This window comes from Coenobita brevimanus, chromosome 58, assembly GCF_032717465.1.
Source record: "Coenobita brevimanus isolate Jiangsu-jjx chromosome 58, ASM3271746v2, whole genome shotgun sequence".
In the NCBI taxonomy this organism is placed as follows: Eukaryota; Metazoa; Arthropoda; class Malacostraca; order Decapoda; family Coenobitidae; genus Coenobita; species Coenobita brevimanus.
This window is the reverse complement of record NC_137011.1, coordinates 26,819,801-26,842,274: the sequence shown is the minus strand read 5'-3', so window position 1 is coordinate 26,842,274 and position 22,474 is coordinate 26,819,801. Positions and strand designations below refer to the sequence as shown.

At 47.6% G+C, this 22,474-nt stretch overlaps 1 protein-coding gene across 1 annotated transcript in view; it reads left to right on the top strand.

The window, feature by feature from the left end:
• The window catches only part of LOC145402565 (putative glutamate receptor), a 55,182-nt gene extending 39,835 nt beyond the window's left edge, over positions 1–15,347 (top strand). Inside the window, exons 6-7 of the mRNA XM_080274568.1 lie at positions 14,237–14,534; positions 15,112–15,347. Coding sequence (XP_080130694.1) covers positions 14,237–14,534; positions 15,112–15,347 — 534 coding nt within the window. The remainder of the gene's footprint in view (positions 1–14,236; positions 14,535–15,111) is intronic.
• The last annotated feature ends 7,127 nt before the right edge of the window (positions 15,348–22,474 follow it).

Genomic DNA, 22,474 nt, shown 5'->3' with positions numbered 1-22,474 from the left:
GACACTCTAGGGCATTTGCTAACTGAACTAGGTGTTCTTTAAATCCAGAAAGGTCACGGGTAGTTGCTACACTAAATAATCCACTCAGAATTTCTCCTCCAAGATCAAAGAGTTCACGTTTCACTCGTGAATGGCCTATGCGTGTTTGGTTAGGGAAGGAATCCTGGAGATGAGAGAACTGGTAGTGAATGTAATCCAGTTTCCAGCATTTGGGTAGGTAGAGTGGGTACCAAAACTTATCCTTAGGATGTTGTTCTCTAATATCTGACTGAAGTCAGATAGGGCGATGGCCACGGTGGCCAGCGGCTCTAGGTAGTAGCGCAAGGAGACATCCTTCACCACCATTACCTCGCCTCCTGCGCCAACCGAGGCCCCGGGCTGTACGACACCATCGTCCTCACCCGATTCAGACCCGACCAGAGTCAGCAGTTCCAGCACATAGACCCACAACATCTTTTCTATAAAATAAGTTTATGTTAGAGGTAATGTTAATGCAGAGGATGACGAGAGTGTGAGATGATAGCATTATGCAAGAGACTTAGTGACACAGCACAATTTTGCACATTAGTTATTAATAGTAGGGAAAGGTGGTGTAGTAGCATCAGATGGAAGACTCGAAGAAGAAGCATTTCCTTGTTGATGAGAAGGTGAGGCCTCTCCTTGTGGCTCCTCCAAGACTATGCACTTCGATGCACGTTTGAGATCATCTGCATAAACCCATGTTGTGTTTGCTTTGTACAGATTTTTTATTTCGAATTTATTTCCCTTATGAGATATGACACGGAAAGGACCCAAGAATTTACTATCTAGTTTTGAATCTCGGTCGTGATCTAGGGCAAAAACTAAGTCACCTACTTGGATGGTAACATCTGAGGCAGCGGCGTGTTGGTTACGTACCATTTCTGCATTTGTAAGGGCCAGATTATCTTGTACATACTTATGAATTTTCTTGAAGTTGGATAAGTGGACCCACACATAGTCATCGTGATTGTATAATGGGTCAGGTTTGGATTGCAATAATGAATAAGGTAGCCTTTTGTCAAAGGCATAGATGACAAAGAATGGGGTTTCACCAACTGACTTATTGATGGATGAATTAATTGAAGCAGTGGAATCCACTCACCCCAAGTGGAAGTCTGATCTCTCACTATGTGATGCAAACTCTCCAATATCTTCCTATTCTGGCGCTCTACTAGGCCATTCGAGGCTGGATGATGGGCAACTTTGTTGCATTTCTTAATTCCATGTCAAAGACAAATTTCCTCCAGCAATGAATTGTTGAACCCTGACCCATTATCAGTTAAAATGACTTCTGGTGTTGTGAAAGGGCAAATTACGGAATTAATAAAGGCATGTGCTACTGCATTAGCAGATTTGTCACGTAATGGAGCTAAGATAACGAATCTAGAGAAATGATCGACTACCACTAATAAAGAGACGAAGCCAGATTCTTTACAAGGCGGCTTCAGAAGATCAAGAAAGACAGTTTGCCAAGGCCTTGATGGTACTGGATACTGCAATTTAGGAGCATGTTGACTGGTTGTTCCCTTATAACGGGCACACGATAAACATGCATCGCAGTGCACTTCTATATCCTTTCACATAGTGGGCCAATAATACAAAAGACATGCTTGCCATAAGCTTCTGTCTTTGCCAGGGTGTGATGCATGAGGGGTGTTGTGGATTAAAAGAAGAGGAGCAGGAATCAAATCTGTTGGAATGACTAGATGCTTAACTTCACAATGAGTACTTTGTTACCTTTGAGTACTGAGTGTTTATGGAGCAATTCATTGTTGAGGAAGAAATCAGATACAGGGACTGGTAACTTGGGCAAGGAAGAATCATCACCGGACTCTAGAAAGTATATGACCTGTAACCATATAGGATCCACACGCTGGAACTCATGGAGTGTGTCATAATTGAATGCTAAGTTTAGGTCACAACCAGTCGAGCCTGTGGCTACATGCCGAGAGAGGGCATCAGCTACGACATTGGACTTCCCAGGAACGTATTCAAATGTTGGATTAGTGTCATTTACAGTGACTGCCCAACTTGCAAGTCGACCGGTAAAGTTACGTCCCTGAAACAGGTCACACAGTGGAAGATGGTCTGTTTGGATGTGAACAGGGTAACCATAGATGATGTCGCAAAAATGTTTTAGCGACCAGACCACAGCTAGAGCTTCCCAATGAGTTACACTGTAATTATTTTCTGTGGAGTTTAACACACGGCTGGCATAGGCAATGACACGTTTCTTTCCTTTGGAGTCATTTTGCATGAGAACAGCACCTTGGCCCACTCCGGAAGAATCAGTACAGAGAAGAAATGGTTTTGAATAATCAGGGAATGACAAAACCAGGGCTTGTGCTAGGGCATTTTTCAGGGTTGTAAATGAAGTAGCTTGTTTATCAGACCACACAAAAGGCGCGTCCTTCTTTAACAGTTATGTTAACGGCACAGCTGTTTGGGCGTACTCTTTGATAAAACGATGATAGTAGCTACTAAGTCCGAGGAAACTGCGTACTGCATCGGTGTTGGATGGAGTAGGGAAGTTTGCTACAGCTCTGACCTTGTCATCTGATGTATGAATTCCGTGAGGTTCGATGACATGTCCTAGGAATTGTAGTTTCTTTGTATGAAATGGCACTTTGACAGTTTGATTCTGAGTCCAGCTTGTTTGAGTCTGGTGAACACTTCAGCTAATTTTTCTAAGTGTTCCTCTACAGAGTGACTAGCGATTATGACACCGTCTAGATAAGCAAAGACTGATTTTTTTTTCTTATGTCTCCGACCCTGGGCATGGGCTTCACAGCCTGCTATCAAGGCCCAGTAGTCCTCCTATATACCATACACCTCCACATGTCACCGCTTCGGCACTAACACCCACCGTCCATATTGAATACATGCTAGGGCTGTCTCATACAGGACTGGTGTATTGGTATTAGAGGGGGTATTTTTATGGCATGTTGGTGGGTCTTCTGGTAAATCAGTAAACTCTGATTTAACGAAATTCAAATCCTTAAACTGTTCCCTGCCCAAGCGGGGATTTGAACCTAGGTCCGGTAGGACTGCAGACCACCTCTCTACTGATTGAGCCACCAGCGAAAACTGGATGAATTAGCCACATGAACTCTGATGGTGCATTTCTCAAGCCGAATGGGAGTCTATGGAACTGGTAATGCCGGATGGGGTGCTGAAGGCAGTGATTGGATGAGATGATTCCTCCATTTCTACTTGTCAGTAGCCTCTCAAAAGATTTCGGGAGGAGAAAACACAACTGTTTTCACCTAAAGATTCTGACAAATTAGTGAGTACAGGAATTGGAAATCTGTCTGGGACAGTCAGCGCATTCACGCGTCTGTAATCTATCTCTGGTCGTAATTCACCACCTTTCTTTGGAACGAGAAATAGTGGACTGTTCCCCGGACTGTCAGAGTGTTTAATGACCTCGTTGTCCAACATGTTCTGAATAAGACAATCAGCCTGTTGGCGTTGGTTGTGTGGTAAACGGTAGGCAGGTATATATACTGATTGAGCTCCGGGCTGTAATGTAATGTGGTACTGAACTAAGCTTAGTTTGCCCATGTTCTCATCAGGTAGGGCTACTACTTCATGATAGTCTCCCAAGAGATTTAGCAACTGACTTCTATATATGGGGTAATCACTTTGTTTCACAGGAGATTCAAGATTAGATGGAATGTCGGTGGACTGAGTAACTGAGCACACATCTGCAACAGAGAGTGGGAAGTCTTGGCATACACATACGGCTGCTGGGTATACCAAGAAATCGCCAGTCTGTGTCCCCTTATGCAGCTTATGCATTAGTAGTGTTGGCTAATTACAAGTAGCATAAGCTATCTCACAGCACAATACACAATGCCGACTCATAAGTTATGCCATTCACGTAACACGTCTCAGGTAGGGTTAGTACATCCATTCCTGCTATCTCATCCACAACACAAACAGAGACTTTGGTAAATTTATGCAGTAACAAAACTGTACACTGAATTGTTATTGTACACTTTGTCTCTGCGTGTTGTAAAACATCGTTCACTCTATGTAAGATAGTTAAATGAGACGTGTCTGAGTCGGCAAATGTGTCACTGTTAGAGGGGTTGACATGATCCACAGCTGAATGCTCAGATGGTGTATCCACCAGTAAATGCTCAGGGGGTGTAGTACTGGATGTTAGTGAATTTGGCTGTTCAAGTCTACCTCTTTACTCTCGGGTAATGGTGGAATCATGTGAGGGTGAATAACTAAGTTTATCTGGGAGAGTTCCGGACGTGGATATTTCATACTAGATATAGGAAGCCCATTAATATCTATGCTATGACAAGCCGGTAATAGGGTAATTGCTTGTTAACCCACGGCGTCCCGTCGACGTACTTCCACGTCCTCACGTTATGTCACTGCCAATCCCGTCGACGTACTTCAACGTCCTGCAATTGCAAGGTTCATAATTTCCACAATTTTCAAAATTCGCTCGAGATTTTCGATTAGCCCACGTACCCAAGCCTCCCCTACCTGTCACCAGGCGGGCAGCGTCCTAGACCCCACGTGACCCGCGCTCGCCCTTGTCTCAGTCACTCACCTGCTAGCAGTGACCCAGGTCAGACATGGCGCGGAAAGGTCTCTCAGACGAGGAAAGTGCATCCGCCCTGGAAGCCTTCACTGGAGATAGTGATTCTCCACTCGATGATGATGTGGTAGATCGCGATTACGTCCAGCCAGAGGAAGAAATAAGCAGCAGCGATGAAGAGGTCCCTTCACCCCGAAAAACGAGGTATGTGACATACCGTAAGGCAAGGGAAGGCCAGCCTGCTCCCCAACCACATGCACGGCTATCTCTCCATCCCGAATCTGATGAGGACGAGGATGAGGATGATGAGGATGACGGCGGCTTAGGACGTGATATCGCCTCGTGGTTGGGAAAAGAAAAAATATCACCACGAGGATCAGAAGGTGGGGCGAGAAGACATATAAGGTATGGTGAAAGTCTTTTGTCTGGGGAAGTGGAAAGTGGTGTGGTGGGATTGCTGGGTGAAAGGGAAAGTGTTGTGGCGGCAGCGCGGGGTGAAAGTGAAAGTGGTGTGGGGGTAGTGCGGGGTGAAGGGGCAAGTGGTGTGAGGGAGGCAGCACGAGCACGTGGTGCACGTAAGCCTAGGGGAGAGGAGGTGGAGCCACTCCCTAGCACGTCTTTCGCCCCACAATATTCCCAAACTTCCTCCCCACAGCCCCAGGATGTGGAGAAAGGAAAGAAAGGGAAGGGAAAGGGTAAAGGAAAAGGGAGAGGGAAGAGAAGTGCGAGTGGTGAGAGGCGCTGCTCTCCACCTCCCCAACCTCCCCCACCACCCTCACCTCCCCACCCTGACGAAGGGGACGATGGGGACGTGGCTGGAGACGGTGGTGTCACGTGGAACTGGGAAGATGGGAGTAATTTTACTCCCATCATTCACCCTTTCACTGAGGAGTGGCGGTCTGGTTGCACGGTTCCAGGTGTGCATGCAGGTTCGTCTAGGGTGGATTTTTTCCACTTGTTCTTTGGGGAGGCGTTTGTGGGGCGCATAGTTGAACAGACTAATATATTTTCAAGATCACAGCGCCGTGAAAGTGAACGTTTGGGAACCACGAGCAGGCATTCCCAACAATATGACTATCCCGTTACAATTTCAGAGATGTTCCTATTTTTGGCCCTGGTTCTCTTGATGGGTGTGGTAAGGAAAAACCAAATTCCTGCCTACTGGACAACTGACCCAATCATCCTCACACCTTTCTTTGGAAAGGTGATGAGTCGTAACAGATTTCAGTATATTCTCGGCCGCCTCCACTTTTTTGATGCAGAAGATCCAGCCAAAGCAAATAACACAGATAAAATGAGGAGAATTAGGCTGGTATTTGATCATTTACGGGAAATGTTCCGCTCCTCAATTTATCCCTACAGAGACCTCGTCATAGACGAGAGTCTTGTGTTGTGGAGAGGCAATATTTCCTTTAGGCAGTACATACCCAGCAAGAGACACCGTTTCGGGTTCAAGATCTTTGTTATGTGTGACTGTAAGACTGGTTATGTGCAAGACATAGTCTTGTACATGGGTGCACAGACAGATATAACAGAAGATCGGAGTATAGGACTCTCTGGGGCCGTGGTGAAGACAATGATAGAAGAGTACCTTCATCGTGGTCATGTGTTGTACCTGGACAACTGGTACACTAGCCCTCTTCTCACTAGGTTCCTCCACCAACACGACACCGGAGTCTGTGGTACAGTCAAGAGAAACCGTCGCCATATGGTCAAGATAGGGAGGAAACTTGACAAGAACGAGGTGGTTTTCTTCCAGGCCAATAACATCCTTGCCACCCTGTGGAACCACAACAGGGAAGTTTGCCTCCTATCAACTGTTCATAGCCCCCTGATGCACCGCACAGACTCCGTGGATCACCGTAGCGAGAGGAGGCGCAACGTATGGAAACCCGAGTCTGTACTGGACTATAATCTGAACATGAGGCAAGTTGATCAGTCAGACTCGTTGATTTCAAGTGTTGACTGTGCCAGGACCACGATGAAGTGGTACAAGAAACTCTTTTTCCACTTGCTCGACATCACGGTCCTGAATGCCCACTACCTGCACGCAATGACCACCGGAGTATCCGAGACCTTTGAGGGGTTTGTGAGGGAGCTGGCACGTGAAATAATCGCCAAGCATGCCCAGGACAGACCCACACACTGCACCCGCACCCCCATGGCTGCCCAGACTCCCCTACGTCTTGCAGGACGCCACTATCCCAGCGCAATCCCTTCCGACCCAAACCGTCGTAAACCCCAGCGTCGCTGCCATGTATGTAAGCACTCGACAGTCAAACCATCCACTCAGAGAAAAGACACAACGTACGAGTGTGTCGAGTGCAATGTTGCTTTGTGCCTTCGGCCTTGTTTCAAAGAGTATCATAATTTCCTACACTACTGAAACTGTGTGGGAAGGCGAAATGACGCTCATTATAATGGTAAGGCCAGTCAGTAGGTGCTAAGTCAAATATAAAGTTGAAACGGGTGTTATGTTTTCAGGAAAGTAATGTATAAGTTGAGAATTAGTGTAAGTTGAAAGAAGTGATATCAAAACTACACCCACTGTGTAAATCTGCGAAAATATGACGCTCAGTATAACACTCTGGTCAGTAAATATGTGATAGCAAGAATATAAAGTGGAAACGGGTGTAATGTTAGCATGAATAAAACATATAAGTTGAACAATAGTGTAAGTTGTAATAATTGATGTCACGAGTACATCCACATTCTGGTCAGTAAGTATGTGATAGGAATTATATAAAGTGGAATTTGTTGTAATGTTAGTAGTAAGGTATTTTATAAGTTGAATACTAGTGTAAGATGAAACAAATGATATCGCGATAACACTCCCTGTGTAAGTACGCGCTAATATGACGCTCAGTTGCATCGTAAGTTCTGAAATTATGTGATATCAATTATATCAAGTGTAAACATGTGCAATGTTAGTGGAGAATTATTATATAAGTGCAAAAATAGGTTGTAAGTTGAAATAGTAGTCATAGCGACTTCACTGTGTGTGTTATTATGCGCTATTATTACGCTATATATTTACGTAAGGCCTGAAATTATCTCAAAACAGTTCTATAAAGTTGAAAAGTGTATAATGTTATTAGAAAAGTATCATGTAAGTAGAAAAAACACAATACGAGTTGAAACAACAGTCACAGCGAGTTCACTCACTATGTAAATAAGCGCTAACATTATGCTAAATGTTATCAAAAGGCCTGTGAATACGTAAAAACAGTTCAATAAAATGTAAAATGGTATAATGTTATTGTAGAAGTATTATGTAAGTAAAAAAAAATGATATGTATCATGATTTTCGAATGTTAGCGATTCATTGTGACCAAGTTGCCAGATTTTGCTCATTTCGCACGATGGTACAATGCTTATTTCTGCTCTATTTTTGTATAAAATCCAATATACTCTTTTATCACGTGTTTTTATGTTTGTAATAAATACATATCTACTTACTTTCATTGGTTTCCCAGACTTATAATACCATAGAAAATGTTAGAGGCTCAGACCGCCTACGGAGAACACGGGGCCAGGTGGGACCAAGGCATACCTGTTTAGGGTAATTATGGACCCCAGGGAACAATTTCTTTGTCACTGACCATTGTTTCTGACCAAAAGCGAAAGTTTTAGCAAAAAAAAAAAAAAGGATCGAAAAATGGTCGGGATTGGGGGGTACCAGTGGTGAAAAAGTGGTCGGGACGGGGCGGGTTAAGCCACTGTCGGAAAGCCAATGAGAGTATCCACTGGATATTTAAGGTTACTGGTGACGTGAAAATCAGCGTCTAAAGATTTTAAGGCTTTATCAACTTGTCCTTCTAAAGTGTCTTTTCCCTTGACCTGAAATTCTGAGCCATCCACCCGCATAGGTGAATGTCAGGTGGTTCAAGGAGCCTGACCCTTTTAGATGTTTCCCTAATGTTGTTTAGAGAGGTATTGGAGATCAAATTTACCATAGATCCGATGTCCATGAAGAAAGAGCTTTCTACCATTTCGCTTCATCCTAGAATGACTAGGCCTAAAGGAGTTATGGGTCCCACCTGATGAATGGGGAGTTGATCTTCTGTTACCTTACTTTCTGGCAACAGCGGATCTTTTGCTGTTATGTTACATTTTTCTGATGCAAACGCTCCTCTTCCCCTGACTGACGGCTCTTAAGGTAACGACATTCATCAGTGGAGTGAGTTGTACTGTTCTTGTGATATTTGCATGTAAGATGACAGGATCGTGAAGGTGTCTGCTGCCGTGAGAGAAATCATCTTTGTTTGCGTGCACAACTAGACTCTCGATGACCTGTTACCGCAGCGCCAGCACACAATCGAGGATTGTTTGCTTTTTCACAACTTCTAGATGGTGATCGATACTGTGAGTGAGAACAATTACTTGTACTAGGTTTCCCTTTCGTAGTTGGCCATGAACATGAGGAATCCGATGAAGTGGTGGTGGTGTGCAGTATTCTTGCAGTACTGCCCGCAGAGTGAGAGGCTGAGGTGTGAGTACTGGCCTGGCGAGTGACGTTTGAACCCGATCTTTCTACTATGGCCTTTGAGATGTTAACTATTTTGTCACTGCGATTGAAGTCAGTCTGTAGGGCTATTTCCCTCTGGTGATCTGTAACCCCTCAAATCTCCAAAATTGTTTAGTGTAACCATAAGCTGGCCATTAACTTTGGTTACCCACTGAGTACCACGGAACAATTTTGTCACCGGGATTAAAGTCAATCTGTAGGGCTATTTCCCTCTGGTGATCTGTAACCCCACAAATCTCCAAAATTGTTTAGTGTAACCATAAGGTGGCCATTAACTTCGGTTACCCATTGAGTACCATGGAACAATTGGCGCATCTCAGAACTCGTCGCCTTCATCGTAGCAGCTGCTTCAATTACCCTTGCATGTTGGAGAGGTATATTCATATCTTCTTCCATCTCTTTAAGGAGATTTGTCAAACCAATGAGAGATGCGGCATTGGAATATTGACAACAAAGCTGAATTAACTGTTGGCAGCATGCATCAAATGTCTGACAATTTTCGAAGTGCCCCGCATGAATAGCGGCTCCTATTAGTGACCTGCCTTGGTGTAATTGACTCATTAGGTAAGAAACTTTCAGGGGTTCAATTGTGATTTGCCGATTACGAATGTCAGTTTCGACCTTTCTGAGGAAGTAGATGTAGAGTGTACTGTCCTCCCCTTTAAATTTGGGTCGTTCGCATCATCCAAATATATGGACTGGAGAGGTGGGGGGTCCTGATTTGGCATCGTAGGAAGAGGGTGAGGTTGCGAAAGTGAGGAAATAGGCATGGTAGTAAGACGAGACGGTGCGTGAGAAAGAACTGTTGTAGCGGTAGTGGTGTGTATCAGGGTTAGTGGTGGTGTATCTGTACGTGTAGTAGAAGCAAAGGATAGAGGCTGTGGAGAAGGCTGTGTGACTTCAAGAGAATCAGTAGGGGAAGATGACAGAGTATCTGGTATCGATATATCTGGATTAAGGACAGCAGTGGTAGGGTTGGTATAGGTGGTAGTAGGTGTGGTAGGAGTAGTAAGAGTAGTTATAATAGTATTTAGAGAACTTATGGTATTCTTGTGGTGATGTCTGCCACTACGAAGATACGTTACACAATCATCACACACACGATCATCAGTTTCACTATCAGATGCAGGTGGGGAGAGATCCACCCTTTTAAAAAAGAACATCAATAGAATAGGAAGCAAGTGAATAAATAAATGAATGAATGCACGACTGAAGGAATGAATGAATGAAAATATAGTATATGAAGAAATATGATTTATATACAACGAATAAGAATGGAAATGAATGCGTTAATTACATTTGAGTATGAATGTAATTGGGAGAAAATGGGATGATGTAGGAGTGAGTGAACGAGATATTCTGAGTGAACAAAAAATGAGGGACGAAGAATGCAATGAATGAAGAGGAGTAAATGAATAAAATAATCACAATCTATAGAGACAGCTCACCCTCTCTGTAGAAACGAATTGATTAACTTGATGAGATAAGGAAATGCATGAAGATGCACACCCAAAAAGAAATATTCACAGTAAGTAATATACTTGTGGTCAGATGTGTTTGATGCGAGAGCTGTACGTTGAGTGAGCAGCTCTCCAGCAACTGTCTACCCCTCGACGGTGTTGACTGGGTAGAGAAGATCGTGATGTAACTGGGCGGCAGTCAGGCTCTGGGCAAAGCAAGAAGCTGATAGCAGTGTGAGGGTGTGACATAACTGTCTGTGAGTGGCTACACTCTGCGTGATGTCAGGGCTGGCTTGTAGGGAAGAACGATGATGCAACGGCGTTAGGCGGCAGTTGGGAGGTTACTTCCTGGAGTGGGGATTGGGTTGGGGTTTGTGAGACCCCGTACACCATGGTAATGTAATAACAGGTCACAAAGGACTGGCAATTGAGGCAGGTAGTGAGGTTAGTGGTGAAGGTTTACTGCAGCTTTGGTGGTGTTGTGGTAGGTGGAGTGTTTGCGTGGGGTCGAGTCCCAAAACTACATCAAAACTGCAAGGATGTTCCCGTAACCACGGGAGAACCACACCAAGACTGCAAAAAGGGCTGGAGGCTGGAGCAGAGATAGGCTGTCGTCGAGGAAGAAACAGCTGCGTGGGAAAGTGGTCGATAGAGCCGAGATTGCCCACAGAAGACGTGAAATGACGTTTATCCCACTCGCTATCCACCATGTGTTAAGCCCCTTTGACGTCAGTTGTAGGTGAATTCAAAGTCCGGGAGTGGTTTTCTGATAATGTATTAAGCACAGCTGTTTAACCTCCACCGTCACTCATCCCCACGCTGTTACTGAGTGGAGAACTGGCACGCTCCTATGAACTGAGAGTATCAGCAGAATTTGAATCAGGCCAGACCTTAGTAAAGGATTGATGTCATGGCGCCCTACTTAGAACACCCTTATAATACTCTAACATGCTATACTTACATACTACATATTAAAAATGGTTACACACCCACCCAACCATCCTACAACCTATTTTATCTATTGGCCTTATGTTTCCACTGGAGTCCATTTTCTACATGAATGAATCCCCTAATGGACCCATTTTTTCCCCACGCACATATTCCAACTGCAGACTTATTTACCCCTTCGATCCATTCCCATATTCTATCTTCCCAAAGTCACCCACCCACCCATCCTACAAACCATATATGTACAGCCGTCAGCATAAATTCGCTGCAGGTCTACTCGTGTGGTGTGAGCCCTTTTGTCTGGCAACAGTGTAAGGGGACTAGTTGCCACATAGACTTTTATATACCTTAAAACGTGGTTCTAAGAAGTGGTACTAGTGACTGCCCAGAGTACAATATTCTGTATACCGTTTTTGATTAGTATAAAAAGTGCAAAAGCTGACAGAAGAATGTTATGGAATGACGAATCAGCGTAATATTCCGGTATTCCTCATTATAACTGTGTCTAAGCTCCCTTCCCCTCTCTCCCCATTACTCCGCCTGATGTCCGCCCCTTCTCTCCCTCTCCCTCCTACCCCCACTCACTTTCTTGCCTCTCCACTGACTCCTCTCCTCACCCTCTCTACCTTCATTCGTTTATCCACGGCACTAACTCCACTGGCGCATCGCAATTCTCTCTCGACTGTGTGCTAAACCCAGTCTGCTCTATTGCCAGTTGTTCGCAGTACAGCCAGCTATATACAAGGCTAATTATCAATATCCCTTCCTGTTCGGGTCCCATTCTCACCCTCTCCGTCTCCTTCCCACTTCTTTTATTCCAGTTGTCTTTCTTTTCTCCACCCTTTGTCACTATCAGCAGCCAGAAGATATAGGAGCATTGAGGCCTCGTTCTTGTGATATATTCCTTACTGGTGTTTGTTTGAGTGAGCCTGGCAGTCGGTGGCTATTATTTCAGTATGAGTAATTAGTACATTTGTGCCCATTCCTCCTACTTCTCGCCCTCTCTCTTCCCTAGGAAGATGTTCTCATTCACCTCATACTGTTCACTGATTCATGAAGCAGTATCAGAACCAATAATGTTTCGAATTTATGCATCATGTTTTAAGTAAGGAGTGAGAGAAAAGACTGTGGCATGGCAAGAATCTCACGATTGTAGGGAAACAAAAAAGTTACAGGAATTGATGAGAAATAGAGAAGAGTATGGTTAATTACGTAGGTTAGTGCGGTGAAAAAAAAAATAAATAATGAGGTAGGCAGGGTAAGGAGAGAGGGGAGTGGAGAAGGAGAGCAGGGGGTGAGGTGTGGTGAGAGGTAGGCTGGGGAGGATCATCCGGTGGGGGGGTACGGGGGAGAGAGCGGAAGTTTCATCATTCGACATTATTCTGTCGTCTTTCGCACATTTTTATGCTAATCAGATGTAAAGACTATTTCATTCTGGGCGATTTATAGTACTAATTCTTACAAACATATTTTTAAGGCGTATAAAAGCCTCTGTGGCAACTAGTTCCCATACACTGTTGCCAGACAAAACGACCCACATCACACGAGCAGGCTTGCAGCGAATTTGTGCTGACGACTGTACCTACTCACCCAGTAAGGTTACCTCGTTTCCTGCATTTCCCTCCGGGAAGCCACTCATTCATCCATACACACACATTGCCTATCCACTCACCAACCCCATTCGGGCATGAGGGAAGTTGTTAACTGGGGTTGTGTGACACTTTATGGAAATGACATACCTTAAGATTAAGTTCTTCATTCTTGGATAACATAATGCTGCCACTTCTTACACTTTCAGAACAGAGGATGCACAGGAATACTTTTCTTCTCATTAGCTTTAATTTTATTTGCGGTATGACCAGTCGATAAACTTAACACATGGGGGACTTCTCTTGGTGAAGAGATATGTAATCTATAGATGTAGGTTAAAAACTAGATGAAATGTAGAGTTGTTTGTGCAGATGGCATTTGGTTCCTAGTTTCATTATGAACTAATCACGCTTTGCTTTGAAAGACAGTGAGCTTTCCACGAGGGAGAAGTAAAATATTTCGTTTTCAACCCTGTAGTCCGAGATGTTTCTTCTAAGAAGAGTAAAACTGTCTGGTGGTAGAAATGTAAAAAATGCTATTAATTAACAAGGCTTTTTAAGTACTAGTACTTGCCTACAAAAATTTGCTGGACTAACTAATAGCCTTTCTATCACACAATGTTTGCAAATACCATTATCTTTGTTTCCATACCGTTATAAAGCCTCCAGTGACAAATCATCATAAAAAGTGAAAAAAAAAAAAAAAATGGAAATTTTTGCGTGTTGTGATTTCAAAAAATTTCGCGCCGTCACGTCACGTGCGATTGTCATAATTTTTATTTGGTACTTTCTGACACTCCCTGGGCTGACCCCTACCTAATGCAAAAGGAAAAAGATCAACATCTTGAAACCAAAGAACAAATGCACAGACAGACACACATACACAACTTGACCTTATTATTTAGGTACTTTGCATTTCTTATATATGTGACTTGGGGTATGAACTACAGAGGTTGTTGCATGATCACCTACTATATAATATTATTGTCTAAATATTAAGAAGCTGAAGGTTGTTAATATTAGATGTCTTTTATTTTTGTTTTGCCTCCGACGCTATGCATAGATTCCGGTACACAAGTACTGTAACATGACCATCTACCACATTATATCCTTCTCCAAACATCTACAGGAAGCCGACATCGCCCTCGGACTGTTCACGATAACACCACAACGGTATGAAGTGGTTGACTTCACCTATCCTGTTCAGATCTCATACATGTGCATCCTGGCAGCTCGAGGCAGCCCCGAATTTACTCACTGGGGATTTCTACTGCCTCTGCCACCTGTGGTGTGGGTCGGCATTCTGGTGGCACTCGGAGTGTATATGACGGTGATGCTGGCCCCTTCATGCCTCCCTGTAGAATCATTAAATAGGACTAGGCTCTTCACAAGTGCCTTTAACTGTTCTCGTGTTCTGCTGCAGCAAGGTGAGGGATGGTAGGATCTTCTGTCCATCCCATAGATGTATACTGCTATAGTTTTCATGTTTCCCACATCAAAAACACTTGGAGGGAGCAATGTCATCACCAGCACCTGTAACTGTATTCCTATGAAATATATAGTGCATTTTCTTTTGGTATTCAGTTCTTACACATAGGTTGCTTACACCCCAATGCCTTTCACATGACACATTTGAATAGAACACTCTTTTTGAGCACCAATGACCCTATTCGTATTTTATCGTAATAAGGTAAGTAACACTGGGATCTTACTTTGTTATCTATATACTATATTATACAATGCTGGTGCCCTCATGCCTCAATGGAGAGTCTTTAAATCTGAAGAAGACTGTTCTCAAGAGCATACAATTAAGCTAGTGTTCTTTTTTTAGCAAGGAGCGTGATACACTTTTCATACTCTACTGAGTCTACCAGCACCCTCATCAGTTGCTAAACAGGAACAGACTTTGCACCATGACTTACCAAGTTCGTGTGCTGTTGGATTAAGATGAAGCAGTTTCAATGTAGATAGTGAATTACTCAGAGCATTCTTATCCTACCTAAGATTTGGCGTGGGGATCGGGGTGGTGGTGGTGGGAGCGTGTGATGCTGGGAGTGTGGATGTTGATGACGCTGGTGCTGGCACGGAGCTACGCCGGCAACCTAATGTCCCAGTTGGCCGTCAGATATATCCCAGAACTTATACAGTCACTGCAGGACCTTGTTGACAACCCTGTTACTGTTCTGTTGTATGAGGGATCGGCTCAGGAACAAGCCTTCAGGGTAACAGATATACTTTGATGTTATCATTCGGCCATGAACTTGTAATTATCTTGTCCTGTTCATGTGCCAGTAACTAACTTTTCCCTGTGCTTTATGCCAAATACCATGAAACTGTAGATTATACTTCCTTGGTTTGTGGTGAAAATGGATACTACAAGACTTTTTAAAATGTTACATAAATCACGTGAGGATTTTACTATTGAAGGCTTCTAGACATTTTTATTTTCACTTATTTATACAATTTTCTTTTAACTTGGTTGCTTTCACTGCTTGAGTCAGTAGTCATAAATTTCTTCCAGTAGGGTAGATGACTTGTTTTTAATAGAAGCAGTCGTAGTAGTAGTAGTAGCAGTAGTAATGATGATTGTAATGCTAGGTGTTTTAAGTTCGGCTTCCCACACTTAAACCACCGAACGTGTAGCGGGGTCTTCTTTCGAGACCGGGTCTTAGACAAGTAGGAGAGAGGCAGGACACATAAACTCAGGCAATAACCTTACACGTGTATTATTTAGTCAGACATGGGAAACAGCAGATGTTACAGACACGATATTCTGGGTGATCATAAACTCTTACGACTAGGTAGGGTGAAGAGTACGTATCTCGCAGGATACTGCTGGAAAAATATATTAACACAATGTTAGAGGCAGAATGTTCTAATTTGGTATAGTCCAGGGTCTTTATGCACATGGAGGGGCTAGGGCTATTTCTCACAAAAGGGGGGGTGTAAGGCACTGGGGTCTGATTGTAATTATAGTACTATGAGGCAGGGTTTGATGATAGTGTGTTCACTTTGTTATTTTCTGCCTTAGGGTCACTTTTGGTCAATTATCGTCACTTACTCCACGGCCCTGGTGTTAGTCTTATTACTGTATAGCCCGTCACTGCGTCTATCTCTTTTTCCAACTTTTGATCTATCAATGTGAGTTAACTATTCCGCCTCGGCACTATTGGATCACTATTATTGCACAATACAGTCACTATAATTCTCCCGGCCCCAAGGGCGCGGCTGACAGGCTATGCAGCTCCGCTACTGACGGGGCTGGGCACCACCAGGAGTCCCTGTGCTCAGGGGACACAGGATCACGCGCAGGGGCATCTGCTTTCATCTGGGGCTGTTGGCGGCGAAGGGGCCCGAACTCTCGGAACTCTGGACCGGAGAGCAGCCCTCAGGGCTAGGGCCGAACAATTGCCTGAATCTGTTGTTCAGGCTCCAGACGGAGGGGGAGGTCTTCCGCCGTCAGGGTGTAGGGAGTTCCTACCTGAGCGTTCTAGGGAGGGTCTGGGGTTCCCGAGGACTGCGGTTCCCGAGGACTGCGGTCCCCAGGGCTGGGTGGCGCTGACAGGAGGGGGCTGCGGCACCAGCCTGCATCAGGGTCTGTCAGGTGGGTCTCCTCCAGAGCCAGTTGTAGGGAGCGGAGGCCCGGGGAGACTATGGCACCACTCCAATACTCCTCTACACCCTCTGTGCAGGGGGTCGGGGAACAGCCGTCAAACTGGGGTGACGGGGTGGCTCTTGGCCACCTCCTGCCATAGGGCCCAGCTTTATGGCCGTGGCTTCCTAGTGGTGCAGCTACTGGGTGCCAAGACCCGGCTACTGGCCGTGGCCTGGGAGGGTCTGTGTCTGCCAGCAGTCCCAGCTACACCTTCAGAGCGGCTACAGGCTGTCTGACGAAGGTGGGAGTGGCTACAGGCCGTCTCCTGCAGGAGGGGTGTAGAGCAGCTACAGGCCATCTCAAGGGGAACACCTTCAGAGCAGCTACAGGCCGTCTGGCGAAGGTGGGAGCGGCTACTGGCTGTCTTCTTCAGGAGGGTGTTAGAGCGGCTACAGGCCGTCTCAAGCAGAACACCTTCGGAGCAGCTACAGGCTGTCTGGCAAAGGCGGGAACGGCTACAGGCCGTCTCCTTATAACCCTCAGAGCTGCTACAGACCATCTCCTCATTACCCTCAGAGCGGCTATAGGCCGTCTCCTTAGTGAGGGGCGAGCGGCTACAGGCTGTCTCCAGGGTAATGCCTTCGGAGTGGCTACAGGCCATCTGGCGAAGGTGGGAGCAGCTACTGGCCGTCTTCTTCAGGAGGGTGTTAGAGCGGCTACAGGCCGTCTCAAGCGGAACACCTTCGGAGCAGCTACAGGCTGTCTGGCGAAGGCAGGAACGGCTACAGGCCGTCTCCTTATAACCCTCAGAGCAGCTACAGGCCGTCTCCTTAGCGAGGGGCGAGCGGCTACAGGCCGTCTCTGGGGGAATGCCTTCGGAGCAGCTACAGGCCGTCTGGCGAAGGTGGGAACGGCTACAGGCCGTCTCCTGCAGGAGGGGTTTGGAGCGGCTACAGGCCGTCTCTGGGGGAATGCCTTCGGACTGGCTACAGGCCGTCTGGCAAAGGTGGGAGCGGCTACAGGCCATCTCCTGCAGGAGGATGTTAGAGTGGCTACAGGCCGTCTGGCGAAGGCGGGAGCGGCTACAGGTCATCTCCTTATTACCCTCAGATTGGCTACTGGCCGATTCCTTAACGAGGGGCGAGCGGCTACAGGCTGTCGCAAAGAGGAAGACACCTTCAGAGCAGCTACAGACCACCATCTCCTTTGGGGTGCTGGCAAGAACCGGACAGACAGTTCCACCCCTTGGCTGGTTGGTGAAGGTTCGACCGGAAGGTAGTGCAGGATTCCTGCTATGGCAACAGCAGGCGAGCTCCAGGTCATAGGGCTGACTTATGCCATTGTTGTTCTGAATCCTGGCATGCGGCTGCTGCTCCTCCGTAGGTTCCTTGTGGGGGTGTCCGGGAGTTCCTGGGGGCACTATGCTGTATTCCTGGTGGGGGTGGCTGGGTGCTCCAGGAGGCAGTATGCTGCATTTCACCACCGTCCACTGGGAAAAATTCACGTCCCTGTGACTGGAGGTGCTAGACTTACGTATCGTGGGTGGCATAGATCGGGTGTAGATGATTGATGAAGTTGTGCTAGGCTGTGGTGGCAGTGTTCTCTTCTTGCTCTGCGTCACAGGTGAGGAAGAGAGTAGACGTGGCGGTGGAGGAGTGGAGGAGTTGGAGGAGGTGGCGTGGTCCTCGGACTCATTGGTTGTGCCCGAGTGATGGCCCCCAATCAGCTCGTCGGACCCTCTTGTTGGGAGATGTTGCCCGTGGTGTGGTGTGATGCTGAATGATGGAGACAGGGGGCTGGGGTTGGGTTTTGTGCAGTGGTAATGCGGCGTAATGCCTCTGGGGAGTATAGGTGGCTGGGATTTGGGCTTGATGTAGCATGAAGGTGAGATGGTTTAGGACAGGGGTGGGAGTGCGGTTTACGGTGAGGCTGGTGGGATAAGGGGAGTGGGCCTATCGGGCGGGTGGGCAGGAGAGGCGGCCAGAGCCAGTGGTGGTTGTTTTGAGGGTTGGCGTAGGTGGTGATGTGGACATGTGGGGTTGGCGTGGGCATGAGGCACATGGGACACATGTAAGTGGGTGGGGGGTTGTTGAGGTTGGGCGTGGGGAGTGAGGAGTTGGGATGCAGGGGTGTGGTGGGTCAGAGGGGGTGGGGGCAGCGGTGGGTAAGGGCAGAGGTTGGAGGTGTGGCGGCTAGGGTGGGCCGTGAGGTGCTTGGTGCAGGAGAAGGGGTGGCGGGTAGGGAGGGGGTGGAGGAGCACCCAGGTGTTGGTGGTGCAGGTGAGCTGTCAGGTGAGGTGTGATGCGGCGTGGCAGCTGGGGAGGCAGAAGTAGTAGGGGGGGAGGGGGATAGGGAAGAGGAGATGTAGCATTTGTAGTTAGAAGGGGGGATTGTGCTGGGGTGGGAGGCAGGACGGGGCGTGGGGGTGGGGCGGTGGGGGTTGGGGCGCAGAATGGGCGTATGTGGCGGTTTTGGAGGGTGCAAGGGGCGCCGTGGTAGTCAAGAGTGACTTGATAGGGGTTGGGGACGTGGGTGACAGTTTGGGGTCCTGTGAAACAGGGTGCAAGTTTGTAAGGGATGGAAAGCTGGACGATCATGACAGTATCGCCGGGCTTGTAGGGGTTAGATGCTGTGTCGGGGCCGAGGTCTAAGTTGTGTTGGAGGCGGGTCAGGCAGCGCTTGAGATGACGTAGGGGGTCCGTCATGGGAGCGGAAGTGGGCGGCTGCAGATGCTGCTGAAGGGGCAGCAGGAGGGGTATCTCTCCGAATATTCCTTCATATGGCAAAATCCCGTCCTCCCGGGGGCAGGAGTTGATGCCCCTTTGTACAATCTTTACATGGGCGGGCCAGTCATCGTCCTTAGTTGCTTCTATTTATGTGCGGAGCTGGTTCATGAGGGTACGATGGCTGCGCTCGCACACTGCATTTCCCTGTGCCCAGTAGGGGGAGGAATGGGAGATGTTGTACCCAAAAATATTGGCTAGCTTGTCCCAGATTTTACTGAATTCGGGCGCGTTATCTGAGTGGATCGCTTGGGGAATGCCAAAGCAGGGGAGAATCGTGCCTAAGGAGGGCGTTGGCTACTGCGACAGCCTGGTGTTCCTTTGCTGTGCAGGCCACAACGGACTTGGAATACGTGTCTATGAACGTGATGATGTATTTGTAGCCCGATTTTGGGGGCAGAGGTCCTACTAAGTCAATAGCTAACAGCTGCCAGGGTTTGTGGGTTGCGATACGGCCGGAGGGTCCTGCGGTACGTGTGATGTCTTTACCAGGGGCGCAGGCGCAGCAGGTTTGGATGATCTCCTTGGGGAGGGCAGAAGGGTTTGGTGCCCAGTAGGTGTCGTTAAAAATTTGTAGCAGCTCTTTTGTACCCAGGTGGATGATGTTGTGGGTGTGAAGGTGTCGCAGGTCATCAAGGGCGGTGTCAGGGGCTAGGAGGATATGACCGGAGGGGGTCAGAAGATGGTTGCCTTGCTGATACAGTTTTTTGAAAAGGTGGTGAGGAATCCATGGGGGACGCTCCTTGCGGTGCCGCTGCTGAAGGGGGTCAGGTTCTGGTTGAGCGGCATGGGTGGGTAGCCGCGAGAGAGGTGTCGGCGTTGGTATGGAGTTTACCAGGCCCATAGGAGATTTCGTAGTTGAATTCCTCCAGAGTTTCATGCCATCTGATGAGTTGGGTGTTGTGGGTGTCCGATTGTTGTAACCACTGGAGGGACTGGTGGTCTGTAATGATGGTGACTTGGGTCCCGGAGAGATATGCTTGGAAGCGTTGGAACGCCCAAATGATGCCCAAGCATTCTCGTTTGGTGGCGGCATAATTTTTCTCTGCCTGATTCTGAGTATGACTGGCACAGCCGATGATGTGCTCATGGCCCTCTTGGGGAGAGAGACGACGGTGTAGAGGCGGAAGGGGAGGGCATAGTCGGGAAAAGCCACGATGGGGGCGGAAATGAGCTTGTCTTTGAGCTGCTGGAAGGCTGCTCGTCTCTTGTCCATCCAGAGGAACGGGTCAGGTCGTGGAGCGGTTTGGCGATATAGGCAAACCCTTTCACGAAACAGCAGTAGTAGGATGTTAAGCCAAGGAAAGCTCGGATGCCGAGAACGTTCTGTGGCGGGGGTATGTCTGCAATAGCGCGGAGCTTGTCAGGGTCGGGAGATATTCCTGCCTGGGAGATGACGTACCCCAGGAATGAAACGGTTGGCCCAAGTCTGGCTGAACACAATGACATTGTCTAAGTATGCAAGGCACATTTCCCATGTGAGGCTGCTGAGAACGGACTCCATCAGCCTGGAGAAGGTAGCAGGGGCATTGCAGAGACTGAACGGCAGGACATTGAACTTGTAGTGCTTCCCATTACTAGTTGAGAAAGCAGTTTTCCCTCGATCTTCCTGTCGCATGGGAACCTTCCAATACTCTGACTGGAGATCCAGGGTAGAGAACTAGGATGCTCCATACAGGGAATCCAGAGAGTCGTCTATGCGTGGGAGTGGAGTGGCATCTTTAGTAGTTACATTGTTCAGTCGGTGGTAGTCGACGCAGAAACACATCGTGCCATCTTTCTTTTTCACGAGGACGACAGAGGAGGACCTGGGGCTGGTGGAGAGGGAGATGACTCCAGCTTCTATCATCTCCTGCACCTGGCGGTCTCCCTCTTCCCGCTGCTTAGGATTCTTCCGTCTGGAGGGCTGTCGGATCGGCAGGCCTGTTGTGTGAATTTCGTGGGCCAGGTAGGTGGTGTGCCCGATGTCTGCTGGTCCTGCCGCGCACAGATCCTGGAAATCCAGGAGAAGGCGGCGTAGGGTGTCTGACTGATGGGCAGAGAGATGGTCAGGAATGGGGGGCAGAAGGGCGGGGAAGTGGGAAGGGGAAGGGATGCAGGGCTCAGCTTCTTCCATCTCTCCTATTATGAGCCCTTTTGGGGGGGTGAGGGGTGAAGGGGCGAGGTTGGCGATCCGGACTGCCGTACGATGCGGATGGAGGAAAGTCGGAGGCATAAGGCAGGCTGAGAGGGTTCCCCGTGGCAGGAGTGGGGAGAATAGGACGGAGAGGTCAGAGGGCCAATTTAGGGGCACCCAAGCTTCATTGTGCGGGGGAATGGTGATGGCGGCGGATACGGTGGCAGGAAAAGAGGGAGGGGGGTGGAGGGAAAGAGTGTTTTGGCTGGGGCCGTGGTGTGAAGGTGCAAACGGCCAGGAGGGGTGGGTCGGGTGGTGCACAGAACTAGAGTTGTTGGTTGCAGCAATCTATAGTGGCGCCCAACTTCTGCAACAGGTCCAGCCCCAGGTACCTGTCGTAATTCCGGCAGGAGGAGTCAAAAATTATGAACTGGTGCTGGGTTGACACCAGTTGATGGGTGTTGACTCTTAAGGCCTGTGTCTCCCCACGGATAGGCAGGAGGCCATCCTCCGCATCCACAAGGTTAGTAGCTGTGGGGCGGAGTGGACCAAAGGTTGATCTGTGGTGGGAGAAATAGTGGCTATAAAGGCAGGATCTGGCTACTCCCGTATCGACCAGAAGTCTGGCTTTCACCCCGTTCAGCTTCATCTTGTGGTAAACTGGTGGGTGATACTTGGGGGAAATGGCCCCTGCCACCGTGGCATGGTGCGGGGGCGGGCCTAAAAATCCATCTGTCTAGGGCCTCCTTCTTCTTTTCTCTAGCTCCTGTTCCCTAGGATTAGGCTCCTCCACAGACGCAGGTTCGTTGTCTGTCACTTCGTCCTCCAGAGAGGAGACTTTGCGTTGGCCTGGGGTGGTAGTTTTCCTATGTG